We start from the raw sequence: 21,255 nt of genomic DNA, 5'->3' as shown, positions 1-21,255 counted from the left end.
GGGGGGGAGACGTGGGAGGGCTGTGTGTGGGGGGCAGGATAGGATTTCAAAGCCTGGAAACCTTCTGCTGGGTAGAGTCAGCTCCTGCGCCAGGCTCGGTGCATCCCCTGGGATCGTGATCCCCACCGCCGTTCGGCATCCCAGCCCCGGGACAGCTCTGCCGGTGTCCTCAGTCCCAGCCTGATGCCGACCCCCCCACGGTGGCCCTTGCCTCAGGCTGTGCCAGCAGCCCTGGGAGGGTTGAACCGAGGCACCGCGCACACGGACCTGGCTCGTGCCCCGGCAGGCCTCCCCGCGCCCCGCTGCGTGGGCACGGGCGCTGGGTACGTGCCGCCCGGGCCGCCGAGAACGCACCGAGCTCGGCACACGCCCAGGCCTTCGGGCTGCGCCGGCTCCCGCCTGCTCCCTGCCTCACCACGCCTGGCTTGCGACGGCTCGCCCGGGCCTACCGGCATGCCGTACCGGGGTGCCGTGCCCTGGGCGCAGCATCCTGCCGCGGCACCCCGGCGTTGGGAGGGTGTCCTGGGCACCGCACCTGGCACAAGTACCTTGGGCACGGCACCCGGTTTGCAATCCCCCGGGTACGGCACACCGCGCACGTGGAGCTGGAGAGGGGTGGGTGACGCCGGGATGGCACCGGGCTCTGTGCCATAGCACAGAGGTGCGGTGCTCTGACACTCGCGGGGATGGTACTTGCTGGGGCAAGGTGCGTGGCGGAGGGACTGGGGGCTGTCCTGAGGGACGTGGTGTGGGAGTGAGGGGTCCCGCGTGGCCCCCGCTAACCCCCAGGTGCTCTTCTCTCTCCCCGCAGGCTGTACCTGGGAAATCCCATGGACCCTCCTGACATTTTAGGTGTGGACCTGAGCGCTGCCAGACCCACCCAGCTTCCAGGCAGGGCTAAAAGTAAGTGGCTTTTCCCCTTCCCCCTGCCCGTCAGCTGCGCGAAGCCCCGTCCCCGTGCCCTGCTGCCAGGATGATGGGCTGGACCCTCTCTTTTCTGCCTCTCTGCTGATACTTGCTTTTTGCAGACCTGGGGGGAGCTGGGGTGACAGGGCACGTTGTCACCTGGCCGTGTGCCGCTGCCAGCAGTGTGGGCGGCGGGTGGCTCTGCCTGGCTGGACTCTGCCCTGCTGCCCTTCGTCCAGGTCCCTTGTCCCGTCCCAGCTTCCCGCAGCTGGGCTCCCCGCTACGGGGGATCTCAGCGGAGCCGCCACAGGAAGGGAGCTCAGACACCGTGCGTGTGCTGCACCCCCCCTAAACCTGCAATTTCCCTTGGGGGGCTTGCCACCGGCATCCTCCGCGCACCCCACCAGTGACGGGGGACATGATGAAGCATGCACTTGCTAATGAGCGCCCCGACTGCCGCTTGCTCCGCGCGCTTACCCCACGCCTCCCCTCCTCTTGGGCTCTCTCTTCTCCTGCAGGGCAGCCGCCTCCGCGCCCGCCTCAGCCTACCGTCCTGCTCACCAGTAAGTCAGGCTTTTTCGGGTGCTGCTCGCTCTCCTTTGTGTCGCCCTTCTTTTCTCTCTTAGCTCCTTTCGCCTCTTCTGCCCGCCTGGGTACCACATGCACCTATGGGTGATGGTATCTGTGGTGGGGACACAGATACGGAGCAGGGTGGCCAGCCTGGGACCCTTCCCCGCCCCAGGGCCCCCGGCACCCTGCCCAATGCCCTGATGTTGTGTCACTGCATCTAAGGGGGGAGCAAAGGTGGCTGAAGCTATGGGGCAATTTGGGGGCTTGGGGATGCAGTTGCTCCCTTTTGCATCCCCAGGATGGCTACTGGGACCCTCACCATCCCTTTCCATCCCCTCCTAGAGCCCTGCTACGACCCGGTCAGCGAGGAGGAGGAGGGTCTGCCAGGTGGCCTCCGGAAGCTCTGCCTGAAGAAGCCAGGTGCAGGGAAGGGTCTCCGACCGGTCAAGCCGTCGGCACGGGTACCGGGCACTAAGGTGGGCGAGCGGCAACCTGGCCAACCGCCGAGCGAGGGACCAGCGGGTGGCGAGGTGACCCTCATCGATTTCGGGGAGGAGGTGCCTCAAGGTAGCCCATCGCCAGTGGGGGAGCTGACAGCCCCGTCATTGGCCAAGCTGGCCATGGAGGCCTTCTCATTGCTGGACAAGACCCCGCCTCAGAGCCCCACGCGGGCTCTACCCCGGCCCCTCCACCCCACGCCGGTGGTGGACTGGGATGCCCGCCCTTTGCCCCCACCGCCCGCCTATGATGACGTGGCACAGGATGAGGACGACTTTGAGGTCTGCTCCATCACCAGCCCCCCAAGCCGGCGGGGCAAGACCAACTACGGCTTCGTGGATGAGGGTGAGCGGGGACCAGCACTGGAGGACAACCTCTTTCTGCCCCCCAAGGAGACCAAGCAGCCCAGCCTGACGCAGACCACTGAGCTCTTTGAGGAGCTGCAGCAGGAGTGCATGAAGAGGCTTAACGTCCCCCTGGGACCGTCTGCCCCCACCGACGACAAGCCTCAAATCCCCCCCCGTGTCCCCATCCCACCCCGACCCCTACGCCGCAACGAGCCCGGGCGCTGGTCGGGGGACCTTTCCCCAGCTTCAGGAGGTGAGGAAGACCGGCCGCCCCAGATTCCCCCCCGGGACCCGCTGTCGCAGCCCAGCTCCCGGACGCCCAGCCCCATGGCCCTGCAGGTGGGCTCCCCCCAGCAACGCGCTGCCCTCTGCTCCTGCCTCTCCACCTCACCGGGGAAGCCCATGCCCACCACGCAGAGCTTTGCCCTTGACCCCAAGTACGCCACCCCCAAGGTCATCCAGGCACAGGGCAAGGACTGCTCCAAGGGACCCTGCATCCTGCCCATCGTGAAGGACGGGCAGAAGGTCAGCAGCACCCACTACTACCTGCTGCCCGAGCGCCCTGCCTACCTGGACAAGTACGAGAAGTTTTTCAAGGAGGCCAAAAGCCCCGAGGAGGTGCCGGCGTCCCGCTTGGTCACCACAGCCACCGTCCGTCCCATGGTGCAGCAGCCGCTGCCAGACTACAAGGCCAACTTCTCATCCAACAACAGCAACCCTGGGCCCAAGTGCCTGGTGAAAGCCTCCTGTAGCCTCCAGAAGATCGTCTACGATGGGCCGGATGGCTGCCGCCCCGCCGACAAGATCCGGCTGGTAAGTGGCATCCCCAACATCTGCGAGCAAGAGGGGATATGGTGGCAGTGGGCTTGCTTGGGCAAGAGCTATCCCTATCCTGTGCCTCAGTTTCCTCAAGTTCAACCCTGGGGGGGTTAGCTACAAGGCTGTGGGACATAAGTGTCACTGCAACTCCAAAATGGGGATCACAGGCCCTTCTAACCCAAATTAGCCCTACCCACAGCCCCAGGAAGGGAGGGGAGGAAGGTGGCTGTCACTACGGTCCCCTTGGGCTCTCTGGGCTGGTTCTGTGGTGGCCGGGAGTCTGCACCCAAGCCCAGGAGAGGCTGAAGACCCCAGGGATGAGGATGGTCCCAGCTCCAGCCTGACGGTGCTTCCTAGAGATGGGGGGCAGCCCCGGTGCCCCCTTGCTCCAGCCACAGCCTCCTCACTGCCTGGGGCTGGTGGCAGGCGCTGACGACAAGCTCCCCACAGGTGCAGGACACTGTGCATGGCGTGACCACTGAGGAGTGCCAGGCAGCCCTGCAGAACCACGGCTGGAATGTCCAACGGGCCATCCAGTACCTGAAGGTACCGCACACCCCCATCCCCTCTGTCCTGGCTCCCGCAAGAGTGGTGGCACCCCTGTCACCCCCCTTGCCATGCCCTGTCCCCTTGCAGGTGGAGCAGCTCTTCTGCCTGGGGCTGAAGTCCCGCGTCGAGTGCCACCGGGTGCTGGAGATGTTTGACTGGAACCTGGCCCAGGCCAGCTGCCACCTCCTTGATCCCTACAGCACCGCCCGCCAGAAGTAGGGGAATGGATGGGGGGTTTTTTGGGGAGGGGGGCTCCTCCATGCCACACTGCTCTTGGCCAGCTGGCACCATCACCCCTCCTGAGCTCATGTCATCTTCTCCTTACAGGCGGTGACAGTGGGGATGGGGCGAGCTGCGTCGGATCCAGAGCAGGCATCTCACTATGGGGCCACCTGCCCGGTGCCCACCCCCACCCAGGCAACCTGCTGCTGGACTCTGGACTGAGCCCCTGTTTGGGGGTTGGGGACACCCCAAAAGGGAGCCTGCTCAGCGCCCCAGACTTCATGGGGTGCCTGCACCCTGGCTTTGGCAATGGGCTCCGTCCCCTGGCGCCTTGTTGAATTGTTTTTGTAAAGAGAAATGTAATTTTAATATATATATTATATATATATAAAAAAAAATATTCTATGGGGAGGATGGTGCTTGTGGCTGTCTCCAGGTCCTTCCCTGCCAACACACAGGGACAGGCCATGTCTCCACGGGTGCTGGTTCCTCCCTGCAGGCAGCCGGGACCGGGACCCACAGGACCTGCTGTGGGCCTGGTGCAGGGTGCCCGGGAGGGGATGCACGTGTGCTGTGGGGCCCAGCAGGCGCTGGGGATCCCTAGGGAGCTGTATGACACAGGCACCTATAAACCCGCCGCCCGGTGATGGCTCCCAGGTTGTTTTGGGGTGCAAAGGTCTCCCTATCTGGGGCTGCTGGAGTTAGTCACATGCTGTCCCACCCCCAGGCCCAAAGCTTGAAGGCTGGGTATGGTTTTGCCCCTTCCGAGCGGGCAGTGCTTGGCCCAGGGTGATGCCCCTGTGGCAGGGTCGTCCCCCCCCTTTCCCTGGTGCCCCATGGGACTCAGCTCCCGGCTGCCGCCTGACTCATGCCCAGGCAGGGAGTGGCGGGACCTGCGTCGCACCCCCACCCACGCGAGGGGCGTTGTGCAACTGGATGCCACCGCGCAGCCGGAGCCAGGTGCTGGGGGGGAGGTGGGGGGCTGGCCCCCATGGGGTCCCAGGCCAGGTGGCAGTACTAACCCCCCCCAAATGGGTGTCGGAGCTCCTTAGCTGGGTTCCCTGAGGTGCCACCTTGCAGCGGCATCAGGAAGGGGTGTCCGTGCAGGTGGAGGAGGACCTCTGTGCCCAAACCCACCAGCTCCGTGGGCATTGGTGGTCCCCAGGATGCCCTCTCCTCCAGAGCTGGTGGCTTCAGAGGAGAGACCCCGTCACGCACGGTGAGTCGCCTGGCAGGAGGGACTGCCTCAGCGTGGCCGTGAGTCCCTCCCTGTGGCAGATGGTACCTGGCCACATCACCTGTGTGCCATGTGCACCCACAGCTCCGCTTATCTCTGGTCCCCTGGCCTTCCCTGAGCGCGGGGACGGGGAGGTTTGCTGGTGCTGCTCTGGGCACTGCCATGCGTAGGTGTTTGGGACTCTCCGTGCCTCAGTTTCCCCATCTAAGGTGCAGCTACCATGGCATGGCAGCTGGGTGGGATGGCTGTCAATGCAAGCAAGGAAGGCACAACACCTTCCATGACTTATTTGCCCCCTTAAATGATTCTGGAGCTGGGCTAGGCCCTGTGAAGAAGCAAACGTGTTTGCTGCAGTGGCCCCCCTGGATCTCTCCACAGCCGGGCGCGCCTGCCCTCTGTCCCCGGTGGAAGGTGACCTGCAACCCAGGGCAAGGCCAGGTCCTGCCGCCCATGTGGGAACAACACCCCCCAAGAACAACAACCAGGCTTGCGTGGGCGTTTGCCGCGATGGCACAGATAACCCCTGCACGCAGGGCCCTGGGCGGCGGTGCCGGCAGTGCCAGGAGTGGGGCCAGGGCCGGGTTAAGGCGCGGGACCCCGAGGCGGCAGTGGGAGGCTGCTCCTTCCTCCTTGGTGTTGAGCCAAGCCCTGCCAGGGGTTATCGGCCGCGCGGCCAAGCGTGGCGGGGATCTGGCAGCAAATGGGGGGATGGATGGGGGGTGCAGAGCCCCAGGATGACACCCCACCATCACCACCAGAGGTGCTGGGGATGCCTGTCCTCGCTTGCCATCCCAGGGCTTTTGGGCCAGGTGACTTTGCAGCCCATCGGGTGCTCCCTGGGGGTTGGGGACCCCAACCTTGGGGTGTCAACCGTCGGTCACCCTGGGAAGGGCCTTAAAACCTCCCGTTGCAAAATGGGCGTCCCCCAGCATCGGTGGGTCCCCAGGACTGGGACGTGGCAGGCTGCGAGGACATGGAGCCGTCAGTGCCCCAGGCAGGGCACGTGGTGTCCCAGTCCCCCCACCCGGGGGAGTGCTCACCGGTGGAGCCACCCTGTTGCGTCGTTCCCCTGGGACAGAGAGAGCTGCAGCCCTGTCCCTGCCGCCGAGGAAGCACCATGGGGTGCCGGGGACAGCGGCTGCTCTGGACCTGGGTGCTGTGGGGGCTCTGGGTGCTGCCAGGTAAGCGCTGGGGTCGCCCGCACTGCTGCTGGGCTGACCAGGTGGCCGATACCATCTGGGTGACAGGCGATGGGCGACGGGTTGCGAACAATTCTCCGGCTGCTCGAATGCTGAAAGCTTGAGCCTGAGTGCCCGGCCAGGGTTTGCCCCGTCTCTGCCTGCTGGTGCCACAGCCTCAGCATGGTTCCCCAACTCCGGTGAGGGAAGGGAGGGGGTTCTGGATCAAATAGGGACTCTCGCCCATGGGTAAGGTGCCTGCCTTGTTCTCGTGTTGGTCCGGCTGTGGGTGCTGGGGTTGGGACCAGCCCCAAGGGCTAGGGGCATCTTCCTCCCACAGAAGGGGGTGACGGGGACCCTGGGCTCTTTTTTTTCCTCATCCTGCCCTCACCTTCCTGCTCTGCTGCTAGCACAAGCAGGGGAGACGGGAGAGCAGCCCCTTGCCCCCACACCAGCCCCAGCAGAGCCGGGCAGCATCTCCCCTGTGGCTGACAGCACCGGTGCCAAGCTGCCTCCGGACCTGGGCATGTGCCAGGCATTCCCCACCACCACGGCCACCCAGCCGGTGCACCCCTCTCCTGCCGGCAGAACCGCCACCTCTGTGGGCAGCCACGGCTCAGGTAAGGCTGGCAGCCAGCTGGCCGCAGGCAGGTTCCTGCCTGCTGGGGCCACGGTGGGGTTGATCCAGCTGGGTCTGCCTTGTCTTGCTCCGCAGGCAGCCTGGTGCCACAGGTGACAGCGAGAGCGCTGGTCCCAGCCAGGACCAGTGGTGAGCAGGGAGAGCCTCCCAGCGTGGCAGTTCTCCCCGGGGGTCTGGCAACGCGAGGCAGCCCCCAGGCAGGGCTAGGGGCTGGGGTCTCCTCTCCAGGCGCTGCCAGCCACCTGACCAGCGTCTCTCCAGCTCCCACCACCACTTGGCACAGGCAGCTTCTGTCCCTTGCACCAACAGGACACACAGTGGGTCTTGTCATGGGCAGTGGCGGTGCGGGGCCAGCCACAGCCACATCATCCCCAGCTCCAGGTGTCCCTGCTGTAATGGAGACAAGCGAACCACCATCAAACAGCAGCACTGCTCCCAAGCGGGCTGTGGAAGTGTCCAGAGTGGCTCTAGACAACATCCCTGGAGAGCCAGTCCTGGGAACAACTGTCCCCATGCACAAAGGGACTGTGGCTGAGCCACCCATGGGTGCTGCTGGTGCATTGAAAGGTGCCCCCCCAGCACCAGGCGGAGGTCTGTCCCCACCAGTGGCACACATCCCGGCTGCTCAACCAGTGCCAGGGGCAAAAGCGTCTTCCTCAGTTACTGGCAAATTGACTGATACCAATGAGGTGGTGCAGCTGGGTGATGCTGTCACTGCGGAGAAGATGCTGGGGCCAGCGTGGACCACAGTGCCATCGCTCCCCCAGGACGAGCACAGCACAGGGACGTCACCTCCCAGCATCGGCAAGAGCTCTGCTGAGCCATATGCAACTGCCATGCTCCCATCCCAGGACGTCATGCCAGGGCTGGATGAGGCCACCTCACCTCTGGCCACAGCAGCCAGCATCTCATGGGATGCGGGCAGCCCCCTGAAGCCAGCAGCAGCCTCAGCCAGCCCTGCCACTGGCCTCTCCAGGGGTCCCCCTAGTGCAGCCACAGAGGAAGCCAGGACGGCGGCCCCACTGTCTGCTGACCCTCCAAGCGCATCCTTTGCAAAGGTCACCTTTTCTTCTGCCACCATTGGCATCGGCGCGGCTACAGAACCAGGGACACGTACTTTATCCAAAGCCGACCACAACGCCTCGCAGGACACAGGGAGTGTGCCACCCGCTCAGCTGCCTCCAGCCCTTTCACCCCGGCTCCCCGGTGGTGCCATGCCGGGCGCAGGAGAGACGCTTTCCCCCAGCCACAGCGTGGCCCCTGGCACTGCTGGAGATGGGCTGCCTGGAGCCAACGCCGTCACCCACCCCCAGGCCACCGCACTAGCTCCGGGCGCACCAGTTATGGCAATGGATGTCACCGCTGCAGAGCATGTCCCCACCACGTCATTCCCAGCTCTGGGAAGCACAGGTGCTGAGCTGGTGTCCGTCAAGAGTGAGCCCAGTGCCAGAGCCACGGCAGGCACCACTTTCCCAGAGACTGAGGCCACCCCAGTGAGGCTCAGCACGAGGCTGACCCCACACACAGCTCCTGTCAACCCTGGTGGTCCCTCTCCAGGACCCTTTGTGCACTCCACGGCGTTTCTGCTCGCCCAGACCCCCTCAGCAGGCTCTGGGGCCACCACGGCAGAGGTGGCTGCAGGTGGATCCCCTCCAGCCAGACCCAGTGTGGCCACATCCTTATCCCTCATGGGTGCTGGTGGAACAAAGCCAGATGGGGCCCCTCGAGCCGCTGCTGCGCCAACATCTTCCCTCGGTGTGTATGGCATCAGGACTGGGCCAGCTGCCAAGCCATTCTCCCTCATTAACAACACTCCAATTAATGAAGTAGGGGTGGGAACAGCATTGCTGGCCAGTGACAATGCCACCACAATGCTGTGGGACACCGGAGCCATGCCAACTGTGCCTGATGCATCTCCCAGCCGCAGACAGCCTGGTCCCACTGCGGGCTCAGCACCCCTGGGAACTGGTGTCATCCCTGGACCTGCACTAGCTCCACCGCTCCGGGCTGGGCCCCAACATGGGGCAGCGACGTGGTCACCCAGCCCTGTGCCAGCCATGGGCACAACTGTGCCAAGCACGCCAGGACTACACAGAGAAGCCAGCATCCCCGTGGCATTGCAAGCAGGTACCCCCCCTCTCCTGGAAGGCAGTGCCACTGCAGGGATGGCTCTGGGGGTGTCCCCATCCAGCATCCCCCAAGAGACGTCAGCAGGCATGTCCCCACTGTCTCTGGCTACCTCACAATCAGCAATGGGTGCTTCAGGTGACCCCCACCCCGATTACAGCACTGCAGGGCGAGCAGAGGGGATGACGTCCCTGAAGGTGGCCACAGAGGAGAACCCAGGTGCCAGTGCAGTGGGGCCAGCTCCCAGCCATGCAGTTGTCACTGCCGGGCCATCACGAGAGCCACCTGCCCGAGGGACCGATGCTCCTGAAACCAGACCCCCAGGAGATCTGCCTCTCCTGGCTCCCAGGGGCGGTCGCTCAGCCCCGCCAGCCATGGCTAACCCCAGCCCAGCGCTGGCCACAGCTAGCCCCCTCCCCAGCACCGCGACTGGCAAGACATCCCAGCCCACGACACCACCGCCCCCTGAAAATGCAGCCGTGGAGGGAGGCAGGGACAGGTCCCAGCCGGCAGGACATGGCAGCACCACGCAGGCAGCTCCGGGCTCAACCCCGGTTGAAAACACAAGGGCGAGTGCCACGACAGGTACCCCCGACAGCGGTCACACCACCCTGGGGACAGCCCCACCGCCGTCAGCCCCTGCCACAGCCAGTGTCACTGCTCAGCCAAGCATGGCTGCATCGGACCACAGCTATCACGCTGCTGAGCCCACCACGGGCATGGACAAAGGCATGGACTTGGACATGGACACAGTTTCTCCCACCATGGGAAACAGGGCTGTGGGGCTGTCCACTGCCATGGCTGGGGCGGCCGAGCCAGGCGCCAGCGATGCCACCCCCTTGGCACACTCTGCCCCGGGCAGCAAAAGCCCTGTGGCAGTGGCCATCATGGGCACAGTGTCACCCACAGCTCCGGAGCTGGTTATAGCACCTTCCCCTGGCCTCACTCACAACACTAGTGAAGCAGGTGTCACTGTGTCCCCTCCTGTCCCCAGGAACACCCATCCACTGGTGGTGACACCCTCTGTCACCCCCAGCATCACCATCACTGGTCCAGCAGCAGGAGCAGGTGATGCCAGCCTTGACAGGGTCACAACACCCCCCTCTGTTGTCCCCAGCAGTGCCTCCACTCCACACAGCCCCCGTGTGACGCCGAGGCCATCCCCTGAGGCCACCGACAGCACCCATGACCCAGCCTCAATGGGTCTCAGCCTGGTCACTGAGGACGAGCCCATGGCCAGGGTCTCCTCATTGGCTGTTGGCCACACTCACGCATGGGAGACTACAGCCGTATCCCGGTCAGATGCTGGCGGGGCTACCACCGCCCGGGGGGACACCACCCCCTCTGAAAGCGGTGCCGAGGGTGCAGCACCCCTAGCCAGCACCAGCAGCACCCACGTGCCTGTCTCCAACACTGCTGGCAGGAGCCCAGCCACCATGCCAGCCACCAGCATGTTCCCCAGCAACGCCATCCCACCAGCCACCTCAGCCAGCAGGGAGACATTCGCGGTGACTGCGGCCACCACAGCCATGCCATCTGCCCCAGCGAGGGCCACCAGCACCACCAGTGTCCTGTCCCTTGCTGTAACACGCAACAAGGCAGGCAGAAGCGGGCAACCTGTCCTATCCCCAGCAGAACGTAACCCCTCAGTGGAAACAACTGCCGGGTCCTGGAGCGTCCTCAGTCCCAGCCCTGCCATCACGGTGCCCAGTTCACCCCTCCCCAGCCTGCACAGCCCAGCGGAAGGACCAGCAACAGCCCCCTCGTCCCTGCTTGGTGTTGGTGCAAGCGGGGAATCGGCAGCTGGATGGGCCTCCTCTGAGCCAGCAACAGGCACCTCTTCTCCCATGGCTGTCAGCAGCCGTGCCACGGGACAAGCAGCGAGCACGTCATCTCCCAGCTTCTGGACACCTCTAGGGGCACCTGCCCGGGGGGAGAAAACAGCCATGACTGCAGGCAGTACCACAGCCATTGCTGTAGGCAGCACCACAGCCATCACTGCAGAGAGCACCACAGCCATCACTGCAGAGACCACCACAGCCATCGCTGCAGGGAGCACCACAGCCATCACTGCAGAGAGCACCGCAGCCGTCGCTGCAGGCAGCACCATGGCCATGACTGCAGGGAGCACCACAGCCATGACTGCAGGCAGCACCACAGCCATCTCTGCAAGAAGCACCACGGCCATCACTGCAGGGAGCACCACAGCCATCGCTGCAGGGAGCACCACAGCCATCGCCACAGGGAGCACCACAGCCATGACTGCAGGCAGCACTGCAGCCATTGGTGCAGAGAGCACCACAGCCATTGCTGCAGGCAGTGCAGCAGCCATCACTGCAGGCAGCACCACAGCCATCGCTGCAGGCAGCACCATGGCCATGACTGCTGGGAGCACCACAGCCATCACTGCAAGGACCACCACAGCCATCGCCACAGGCAGCACCATGGCCATGACTGCAGGCAGCACCATAGCCAGCACTAGAGGCAGCACCGCAGCCATTGGTGCAGGGAGCACCACAGCCATGACTGCAGGCAGCACCATGGCCATGACTGCAGGGAGCACCACAGCCATCACTGCAGGGAGCACCACAGCCATGACTGCAGGCAGCGCAGTGGCCATCGCTGCAAAAAGCACCATGGCCATCACTGCAGGGAGCACCATGGCCATCACTGCAGGGAGCACCATGGCCATTGCCACACGGAGCACTACAGCCATTGCTGCAGGCAGTGCAGTGGCCATCACTGCCGGCAGCACCACAGCCATCTCTGCAAGAAGCACCACGGCCATCACTGCAGGGAGCACCATGGCCATGACTGCAGGGAGCACCACAGCCATCACCGCAGGCAGCGCAGTGCCCATCGCTGCAGGCAGCACCACAGCCATCGCTGCAGACAGCACCACAGCCATCACTGCAGGGAGCACCGTGGCTGTTGCACCCACAGCCCCAGTGAGCCCAGCCAAGGAGGTGGGAGGTCTCCCAGCCCCAGGCACCGTGGCACCAGTGGGACCACCAGACACCACCAGTCCTGCCACCAACCCATCTCCTGCCTTTGGGACACAGAGGGGACTGGCCACAGCACCAAGCACAACTGCCCGCACCACTGCTGGCCATAGAAATCCTGCCCCTGAGCCCCAGCCATCCCACAGCCTTATCAGTAAGTATCTTTTCTTCTTCCCATGGCAAAGAGGAGGAAGGGGTTGTTAGCCAACCAAGCACCATGATGGCTGAGGGTATGGCCCAGCCCGGGGTGACTCATCTGCATTGTGCATTGGGCTGCCAGACTCACGGGGAAAGGTGAAATAAGATATCTGGGACCATCGTATTCCAAGTTAAAAACTGGGTTAAAAATTGGGCTACAAGCCATCAGAGTGCTGGTCTGGTCAGGGGGAGCGCAGGCACAGCATCCCAGCAGCAAGCAGGCGAGTTTGCCCTGGCCACAGGAAGGATGGAGCAGACATTAATGGTTTTTCACCTTTTCAATTAATCTTCTGCCCGTGTCAGTGCCAGCAGCCTCACTCTACCCCTTCGGCATGGAGGGAGGGGACCAAGAGTGCGTCCAGAGGATGGTGGATTTTAACTCCCCCCTGTTCAAGCCAGAGATTGGATTCCCCTTTGGGAAGTCGCTGCGGGATGCTCTCTATGTGAGTCCCACCCTCACTGAGTACATAAGGGACATGCAGCCTCTTTGGTAGCAAAAAAAACCATGGAAATGGAGCAGAAACTGAATTTCATCTGAATGTTAATTTTTTTGCAATTTAAAATGGCTGGTTTCTGCTCATCCATGGAGGCTAAAAGCCTTCCCAGAAGCTGCCTGGGATGTCAGCAAATAATGAGTTATTTTGGTTAGTTTACAGATAACGGACAGATCATTTTCCCACCCACGGACAACTACGTCCTCTCCAACCCTAACCCACCTCCTCGAGGCTTCAGCGGCTGGGAGGGTTTGCCGATGGTGGCCGCCTTTTGGGACGACGCAGATTTCTCCCAGGGTGTCGGCACCACCTGGTACCAGGTCGGGGCCACCAAAGATGTTCTCCTGGGAAAGCCCAGCTCCCAGCTCACCCATTTAACCCTCTTTCTTGCCAACTGGCAGGAGTACTCCACCCTCAGCTCTGCCCCAGACCCCCTTATCCATGATGTGGAAGCAAAGATTGAGAAATACCTGAAAACCCCCTACATAGCAAAATGGACCTTGAAGGTGACATGGGAGAAGGCTCCGGCATACCCGTCCCAGCGGGACGACACTCAGGTGAGCAGTGAGGGACCCAGGTGATGGAGGGGACTGTCACCAGCAATGGCCAGGGCAGGGCTGGGCTGCTGGTCTCCCACAGTTTGATGCAGGCATTTCAGGTCTCATCGCCTCAGTCTGCACTGTGAGGAGAGCAAGGGAGGCTTTGGGGTGCTAAGGGGGTGCCTTGGGTTTCTCCAGACAAGCACCTACCAGGCAGTCCTCACCACCGATGGGAACCGTTCCTTCGCCCTACTGCTCTACCAGGACGGCGGGATGCGGTGGGACTACACCAAGCTGGCTGAGGGCAACGTGCTGATCGGCTTCTCCAGGTGCTGCGCACATGTGTGGCTGCCTTTTGGGACAGCAGGGATTTCTCCCAGCACTATGTTGGGACCATGGGAGACGTTGTCCCAGGAGAGCCCAGCTACCACCCCTGGAGCACCCCATCCCACTTAAACTCTCTCTCCTGCAAACTGCAGCAGTTCCCACCCCAGCTGCTCTTCGGGGGGTGGAAGAGGGTCGTGTTGGGAGGGTGACCCCAAACCTCCTTTCTCCACACAGCGGTGATGGCTATGCCCAAAATAATGAGCTGACTCAAAAACCACCAGCTGTCAAGTACCGACCCGACCAGCACAGCAGCACTGGCACTGGTATGGCACCGGGAGAGCCCTCGGGGTGCATGGGGATGGAGGGAGCCGTGTGCCTGTGCTCCGTGCCGGGAGCATGTCCCAGCACACATCCCTGCGAGGTCAGTGGAGACACCGGGCAAGGGCTGGCCACTGAGAGCAGAGCACGGATGTCCCATGTCCTGCTGTGGCCATGGCCACACTGGCTCTAGAGGGAGCCTGGAGACCTCGTGTGAGGTCAACGGCCAGGACCGGTTGTCCCACGGGATCCCCCTCAGCACAAGGCGAGACCCAGGCTGAGCTGTGCTGGTCTCCGGTGGTTGCTCCCCCAGGTGTGCGCGGGCTGTGGATATACAGGCTGGACAGTCGCTCCCGGGTGAACTACAGGCTGCAGTGCCTGGCGTGGCTGGATGCAGAGCCAGCGCCGGCCACCTGGAATGACCAGCTGCCTCCATGCCCCTGCTCCGAACCCCAGGCAGAGCTGGATCCCCGCTACCGCCGGAGCAAAGGTGACAAGCGCAGCCCCACCAGGGCCAGCCACAGGGTGGGGGGACGGCAGGGGGTCCCCTTCTCCTCTGGGGGCAGCCACGATCCCCCCACACCATTTCAGGCCCGGCGGACACCTCCTTGAGGATGCTGCGCACTGCATCCCCCAGCCCGGCCGGAGCTGGGGTGCGGTGTCTGTACCAAGATGGGAGCTTGCTCGAGGGCTGGCAGGAGAGAGCATGGAGCCCCCCCATCCACCCTGCCACTGGTAAGTGGGCACCAGCGCTCCCTCGCCCTAAAACACCCTGAGCACCGAGCACTCTGCAGGCACGGCAGGGACCCTGACAGCCCCCAGCACCCAGCCGCCTTCCTCCGCAGACGGGGAGCTGGAGGCATTCGACTGGTGCTGCCGGCGCGTGGGGAAGCCTCTGTTCTGTGCCAGGTTTGCTGAGAAGAGACCGAGGGTCGGCTGCGAGGGATATGTGCCACCCACCCCCGGTGAGTCCCCAGGGCTCTCCCTCCTCTGTGCCAAGGTACTGAGTGGGTGGCACGGCTGTACACAGACCCCATGCATTAACCACACTTTGCAGCATCTTGGTGGGGACTGCTGAGCCCAGTGCAGCACCGGGGACTGCTCTCCTCCATGCAATGACACTCATTTGCTTTTCTTCCTCCCTGCCGAAACGGCTCTGCCTCCTTTGGACCCCAGCTGGTGCCTTTGGGGACCCCCACATCACCACCCTGGATGGACTCACCTACACCTTCAATGGGCTCGGAGACTTTGTCCTGCTGCTGGCCAGTGATGCCCAGACCAGCTTCATGCTGCATGGGCGCACGGTCCGGACCGGCACGGCCCAGGCCACCAACTTCATGGCCTTTGCTGCCCAGTATAACTCTGCCACCACCACAACAGTGAGTAGGAGCAACCTGGGTATCAGTTTGCGCTTCTAATGGGAGAGACCCCTCTGGCAGGTTGGGCATCGCCTCTGCATAACCTACAAGTGGCCAGGACCCGAGGAGCATCCCCTCTCCTCTTCCTACCACCTCCCACGACCCCAGCAAAGTGCTAATAGCAGTGGGTTGGACTAAGAGTAACAAGACCCAGCTCTAACACCTCTTATAAGCTGGCCAGCAAGGGCCTGGAGCTCTGCAGGAACACGGTCTGCTCGACCCTCTTCATTGCACACCCTTCACCCCGACCACCGGTCTCCTCTGGACACCTTAGCACAAGCGCATACTCTTCCTTGCTTTGCAGAATTGCTCCCCACACCCGTTTCAGTAAGCAAAATCTCCTGGTGTCACCAGAATCGGTTGTTGAGCAGTGTGAGGAGGGGAGTCAGAGTCTGGAGCCCACCAGCACAACTCTCTGTGCTGCCATGGTCAGCCGAGCAGCAGCAGTGGCCTGTGCGTGCCCCATGCCAGCAGTGACGGGGGGCAGCTTGGTGTCCTCTTCTGTGCAACCATCAAAGCCACTTTATCATGTGTTTGCTGGGGTGAAGAGCCCTGGGGCTGAGCCTCTCTGCCGGGGCTGGAGGAGGATGGGGTTTAGCTCGAGTGTCCCCAGCATGGGGGGACAGCAGGAAAGGACGAGCAAAGGGTTTGATTGGGACATCCACTGTGATTTGCAGGTTGAGTGGACCTTGGGGAACCAGGGTGACATCCAAGTCCTCCTGAATGATGAAACCATCCAGTTTTCCTATTCCCAAGGTGAGCAGGGTGTGCTGTTAAATGTTAAATCTATTTGGGGTGGACAAGGGGTGTCTCCATCCCACAGGGACCAGCCCTGCCCAGTGCGAGGGCAGTCATCCTGAGCTCCATCAAACATCTCCCACCTGCACCGTCTCTGACTCAGCTGGCGTGGATGGGGAGTGTTCCCCTCTCCAAATTCAGGGGCATCATTTCAGACCCCAGCCTTGTGTGGACTCTGCCTCTGTGCTTTCCTTCTCTTGCAGACATGGGTGCTGAGGTGTACTACAGCCCCGGTGTCCTGCTGGTCAACGCCTCCTCCATCATGGCCGTCTTTGATGCAGCCATTGCCATCTCCATCTCGGCAGCCTCCGGGATCCTCAGCGTGGTCTGCAGCCTGCCTGATCGGTACCGCAACAGCACCAAGGGCCTCCTGGGTGAGGACTTCTGGCACCACTGCAGAGCCAGGGTGCAAAGTCCCCTTCCCACCCTAAAGCAGGCTGGAAAACACAGGGAACGTGCTTGTGAGGGCAGGGGCCGCTGGGTCTAAACTAAACACCGGTCAGCACCAGAGAGGAGGTCAACCCCGACATGGGGGACTCCAGTCCTCTGGTAATGCTCCACCAGGTGTGTGGGACCATGACCCCGCAGATGACTTCCAGATGCCGAATGGCACCAGCATCCCTGTGAACAGCAGCGAGGAGGAGATCTATAGCTATGGGATGACCTGTAAGTCCAGGCTTGGGATCCACCTTGATGATCCTCCCATTCCTGCACCTTCTGGCCATGCTTTGGCTGGAGACATTTAGACACTTGCCTGAGCAAAAGTGATGGAAGGGAAGCCCTTTGGTCTCCTCGCTGGTCCGTGGAAATGAGCCCTAAAATATAACAAACCTTAAAAACCCAAGGCCATACCCATGCTGTGCTCTCTTGCAGGGGCTGTCGGAGAGCACAGCCTGTTTGCTCAGCCTCTGGACTCACCAGTAATGAACTTCACACCCATCTTCTTGTCTCAACTGCGGCAGGAGAATGAAAGCCAGTACCAGCTGGCAGCCTCGTGGTGCCGTGGCAGCAAGGAGTGCATCTACGATTCACTGAGCACAGGGGATGTGGCCCTGGGCCTGGCCACCCAGAGCCTCGCAGCCGACTTCCAGCAGAAGAAGGCAGTACTCAGTAAGTGGAGTGAGCAGATCCTCACCTCCAAGAGGGCATGACTTGTGTAACCAGGCAGTGCCCTGCTCCCTCCCTGGGCTCTCTTGCTCCATGTGAGGCAGGAGAGAAGTCACCAAGGTCTCGGAGTTGCATTGCTCAGCTGGCTGGTCTCCAAGCCTGGGAGATGCCACCATGCTGTGCAACATGAGGGCCCTCTCGGTGGGTGGTCATGGCAGTATCTGCCTGGGGTCCCATCCTCACGAGGAGGGACTCAGAGCCAAGGGGTGCCAAAGCCATGTAGGAACCAACCGTCTGTGTGCTGGGCTGCTGTTTCCTTAGATGCCTTCCCTCCCGTCATCACTGGTGACGCATCACTCACAGCCTTCAGGACAGAAAGGGTCAGGAGGCAGTACCGTGCTGTGGGGGTGGGCGCACGCTTTGTCCCCCACCTCTCACCAGAGCTCAACATATCCGGTAAGGAAGGAGAGATGGGGCACCTGGGATGGGATGGGATGGGATGGGATGGGATGGGATGGGATGGGATGGGGGGGACACTGGCCACCCAGCCCCTTTCCTCTGCCACCTCCTCTAACTCCCACCTCTCGCCCCGGCAGAGAACGGCACCCTGACGTGGGAGCCCCACAGGACGGCACCGCTCACCGTCAACCTGGAGGCTGTTGGGTCCAACAACCTCTCCGCCCTCCTCCAGCTCCACTTCACCCTTTGCAGCTGCAGCAGGAGCCAGGAGTGTGACTACAGCGACACTGTCACCCTCAGGGGGTCCTCCCTGCAGGTAGTATGCTGGAAAACTCCTATGGTGCCACACCGTGCCTGTCCCTGTGCCAGCCACACTGGCTGACTTCTCTGTCCACCCGTCCTTGTCATGTCCCTTAAGCCAGTGTCACTGTCCCCTTCCCAGCTGGCAGCCTGCAGGTGCGAGGGCGGCTACTCGGGTCCCTTCTGCCAGGACCCTCCGGACCCCTGCGCACAGGGATGCTTCCCCGGCGTGGGCTGTGACTCGCACACCGGCTGCGGCCCCTGCCCGGCTGGCCTGACGGGTGACGGGCGGCACTGCTCAGGTGACAAGGGCTCACCATGGCCACTGGGAACCCAGGGCACCCACGAGACCCTGGCTGAGGCATTTCTCCCGGTGCCACGCTGCATTGCCTTGGCAGATATCGATGAGTGCGCAGAGGGAATGGTGTGCCCGGGGAACGCCACTTGCACCAACACGGTGGGCAGCTACACCTGCTCCTGCCCACCTGGCGAGGAGGGTGAGTACAGGCACTCTGGTGGGCATGGTCCTCGTCCCCATCACCCCCTGGATCTCAGTGGAAGAGGGCTCCCGGGGGACCCAAACTGGCTGGAGAGCAGTGGAGGGGGAGCTGGCTGAGCTCTGAACCCGAGGCCTTGCTGTCCTTAACAGAAGGGACCAGAGTTCAGCCATCCCTCGTGCTCCCAGGCTGCAGATCTCACTAATCCACCAGGAAGGGAAACTTTTCCTGTGCAATTTTTCTCTTTGAGAAAAAAAAAAATCTCATCGCATCAAAATTCAAATGCACATGTGGAGGTTGGGGGCTAAAATCAAATCCTGTTTTCAGATGGCTGTAGTGGGGTTGGGGTGATGGTTTTTGCTCCTGTTCTAATACAGCAGGCTGGGATTTCACAAGAGAAAAAGGCTCCAGCTGGGAGAAGGGGGTGCAGGGCTTTTTCGTGAGGATCTGAATTTGTACTAAAAGTCTGAACGCATAAAAAAGCCCCATCCCAACACTTGGAAGAAAGGCATTACAGAGCAGCTGAGGATAGATCAGTGCGCTGGGACTCTGCCCCTGCAGCCAGGCTAGTGCCTCCACCTGACCCGGTCTCCCCATCCCGCAGGCGAGGGGCCAGGCTGTGGCTCAGCCTGCGGCTCCCGCTCCTGTCCCGAGGGCTACTGCAGCAACGGGGGACACTGCCACCTGCACCCCGTCACCTGCACCCCAGCCTGCGCCTGCCCCCCGGCTTTCACCGACCAGCGCTGCCTGGTGGCAGGGGGGGATTTTCGGCCGCTGCCCAGCACAGGTGGGTGCCTGTGCCTGGTGGGGGATGAACCCCAACCCCGCTCGCCCTGGTCCTGGGGTGCCAGAGCCACCACTGTGGCTTTCCCCAGCAGATCTCCCCCGGAGAAGTGTCCAGCTGCGGGTCAGGACGCTGCAAAATGCCACTGCTGGGGAAGTCAACGGCACCGTATGTCACCAGAGGGGATGGGCTCGGGGAGGGGGACGTACCAGCACACTGGGCAGCATGGCAGCTTGGGGTGCCTGTGCCTCCATGGACCCCCCTCCTGTGGGATCCCTGGGGATGCAGCAGATCCACAGGGCTGGAGGGAGGCAGCACCAGCCGCATGATGCTGGCTGCGGCTGTGGCTATGTGCCAGGTCCCCAGCGCACAAACGAAAGGCCAGAGCAGCCCTTGGGGCTTGGCCATGGTGCCTGCATTGCCCTTCAGCCTCTTTCCACACCGGTGCAGTCCTGCCCTCCCCTAACTCCCTCCCGCTCCCCCCACCACAGGTCTCAGCTATCCTGGACTCCCTGGAGGTAAAGGCTTTCCAGAGCAACACCAACATCACCCAGACGTGAGTCAGCCTTGGAGCTGCCCCATGCCCACCCCAGGGAGCCGGCAGGGCAGGGCTGGGCATGGGGCCACAGGGTTTGGGACACAAAGGGCATTTTCCCCCACCCCAGAGTCTGTTTTTCCAGTCCTGATGGTGATAAACCCTTGGAGACACAAGCCCCATGGCACCTTCCATCTCCTGCCTCATCCCTTCTTTACCACTCCAAAATGGGGAAACTGAGGCACGGTGATGTGATGCAGCAGAGGCTCTGCCAGCAGCCCTGTCTTCTCCCCACAGGACAGACGGTGATGGCTTCACCTTCACAGTGGTGTCTGAGTTTGCCTATGATAGCCGCAGCACCATCATCCGGTTCCTGAATAATTTGCTGCCGGGGGCCATCATCAGCGCCTTCAACGGGAAGCGGGGGCGGCGGGAGGCAGGCACACACCTCCTCTTCCAGCACCTGCACCGGGACAACATCACCGATGTGGTGAAGCGTGAGTTGCTCCCAGCGCTGAGCTGGGGAGCCCAGGAGGAGAACCCCACTGTCCCCATTGTACCCATCACCCTGCGTGCCCTGGGGTTCGGGTAACCCCCACAGGAGATGCGGGTGGGCAGCAATCCCCACCCCAGGCACGGATCCGTCTCAGGGAGACCTGGGAAAACATCAAGGTGTGATGCTGTCACGTGGCCAAACCTGTGCCTTCTCTCCCCAGTGACAGTGGCTGAGCTGAGGCACTATTTCCCCTGCGGTCTGTACGGCTACAAAGGCTACCAGCTCCACTACGTGGGGACCATCGGCTTTGTCTGCATCTCCCCTTGCAAGATGGGCTACTGCCAGCATGGCGGCCAGTGCCAGCACCTGCCTGAGGGACCCACGTGCAGGTAGCAGCCGCGCCGGGGGTGGACGAGGCCACCCGGCCTGGCTGCTTCTCCCCACTGCATCACTGCTCCTCCTTCCCCATCCACAGCTGCCTCCCCTTCTCCATCTTCTCCCCCACCGGCGCCCGGTGCGAGCAGCTGGCCGTCAGCCTCGCCGCCTTCCTCGGCATCTTGCTGGGAGCCCTGGCTCTGCTCTGCCTCCTGCTCGCCGTCGCCTGCCTGGCCTTGCGTCTCTGCCGCCGGCACTGCCACCGGCACCGGGGGTGAGCCACGGGCTGGACCCAAGCAGGAGTGGGTGCTGTGGGTGCGGCAGGGAAGGAGGTTGGGTGTCAGGAAGGAAAAACTGGTGGAAAATCCATCTCTGGAAGATCCACCACTGATCGACCTGTCTGGCCTGGGTAAGGGGAGCCTGCCCTGGCGAAGGAGCTGGGCTGGGTGATCATTCAGCATCTTCCAGCCTCTTTCCCAGTCATCTGCTGCTCAGGGGTGCAATAACATCAGTGG

The 21,255-nt window shown here is 62.7% G+C and overlaps 2 protein-coding genes across 2 annotated transcripts in view; both read left to right on the top strand.

Annotated features, from left to right (window-relative positions):
• TNK2 (tyrosine kinase, non-receptor, 2) overlaps positions 1-3,908 on the top strand; it is a 17,996-nt gene extending 14,088 nt beyond the window's left edge. The window contains exons 11-15 of the mRNA XM_010573051.1: positions 812-903; positions 1,425-1,469; positions 1,819-3,134; positions 3,591-3,686; positions 3,777-3,908. Of these exons, the coding sequence (XP_010571353.1) occupies positions 812-903; positions 1,425-1,469; positions 1,819-3,134; positions 3,591-3,686; positions 3,777-3,908 (1,681 nt within the window). The remainder of the gene's footprint in view (positions 1-811; positions 904-1,424; positions 1,470-1,818; positions 3,135-3,590; positions 3,687-3,776) is intronic.
• Positions 3,909-6,265: 2,357 nt separating this feature from the next.
• On the top strand, positions 6,266-21,018 carry MUC4 (mucin 4, cell surface associated). The gene is made up of 25 exons (XM_010573112.1): positions 6,266-6,329; positions 6,737-6,946; positions 7,042-7,095; positions 7,627-12,249; positions 12,597-12,736; positions 12,943-13,107; positions 13,189-13,328; positions 13,503-13,655; positions 13,888-13,976; positions 14,285-14,461; positions 14,563-14,706; positions 14,817-14,936; positions 15,148-15,350; positions 16,067-16,145; positions 16,391-16,561; positions 16,752-16,853; positions 17,061-17,297; positions 17,891-18,069; positions 18,196-18,550; positions 19,155-19,337; positions 19,429-19,502; positions 19,826-19,890; positions 20,167-20,366; positions 20,586-20,754; positions 20,841-21,018. Exons 1-25 carry the CDS (start codon positions 6,266-6,268, stop codon positions 21,016-21,018), a joined length of 8,274 nt encoding a protein of 2,757 aa, XP_010571414.1.
• The last annotated feature ends 237 nt before the right edge of the window (positions 21,019-21,255 follow it).

The sequence above is a fragment of the Haliaeetus leucocephalus genome, unplaced genomic scaffold (genome assembly GCF_000737465.1).
Source record: "Haliaeetus leucocephalus isolate CR32 unplaced genomic scaffold, Haliaeetus_leucocephalus-4.0 Scaffold362, whole genome shotgun sequence".
NCBI lineage: Eukaryota > Metazoa > Chordata > Aves > Accipitriformes > Accipitridae > Haliaeetus > Haliaeetus leucocephalus.
The sequence above is the reverse complement of the archived record's forward strand: the minus strand, read 5'-3'. Positions and strand labels throughout refer to the sequence as shown.

What these genes read in the sequence shown, in the direction of transcription:
- MUC4 (XM_010573112.1), top strand. Translation starts at nt 6,266, where the DNA reads ATGGGGTGCCGGGGACAGCGGCTGCTCTGGACCTGGGTGCTGTGGGGG. An exon ending in GCTCCGGCATACCCGTCCCA is followed by an intron (nt 13,329 to 13,502) that starts GCGGGACGACAC and finishes TGGGGTGCTAAG; the next exon opens with GGGGTGCCTTGGGTTTCTCC. An exon ending in CCGCTACCGCCGGAGCAAAG is followed by an intron (nt 14,462 to 14,562) that starts GTGACAAGCGCA and finishes ACACCATTTCAG; the next exon opens with GCCCGGCGGACACCTCCTTG.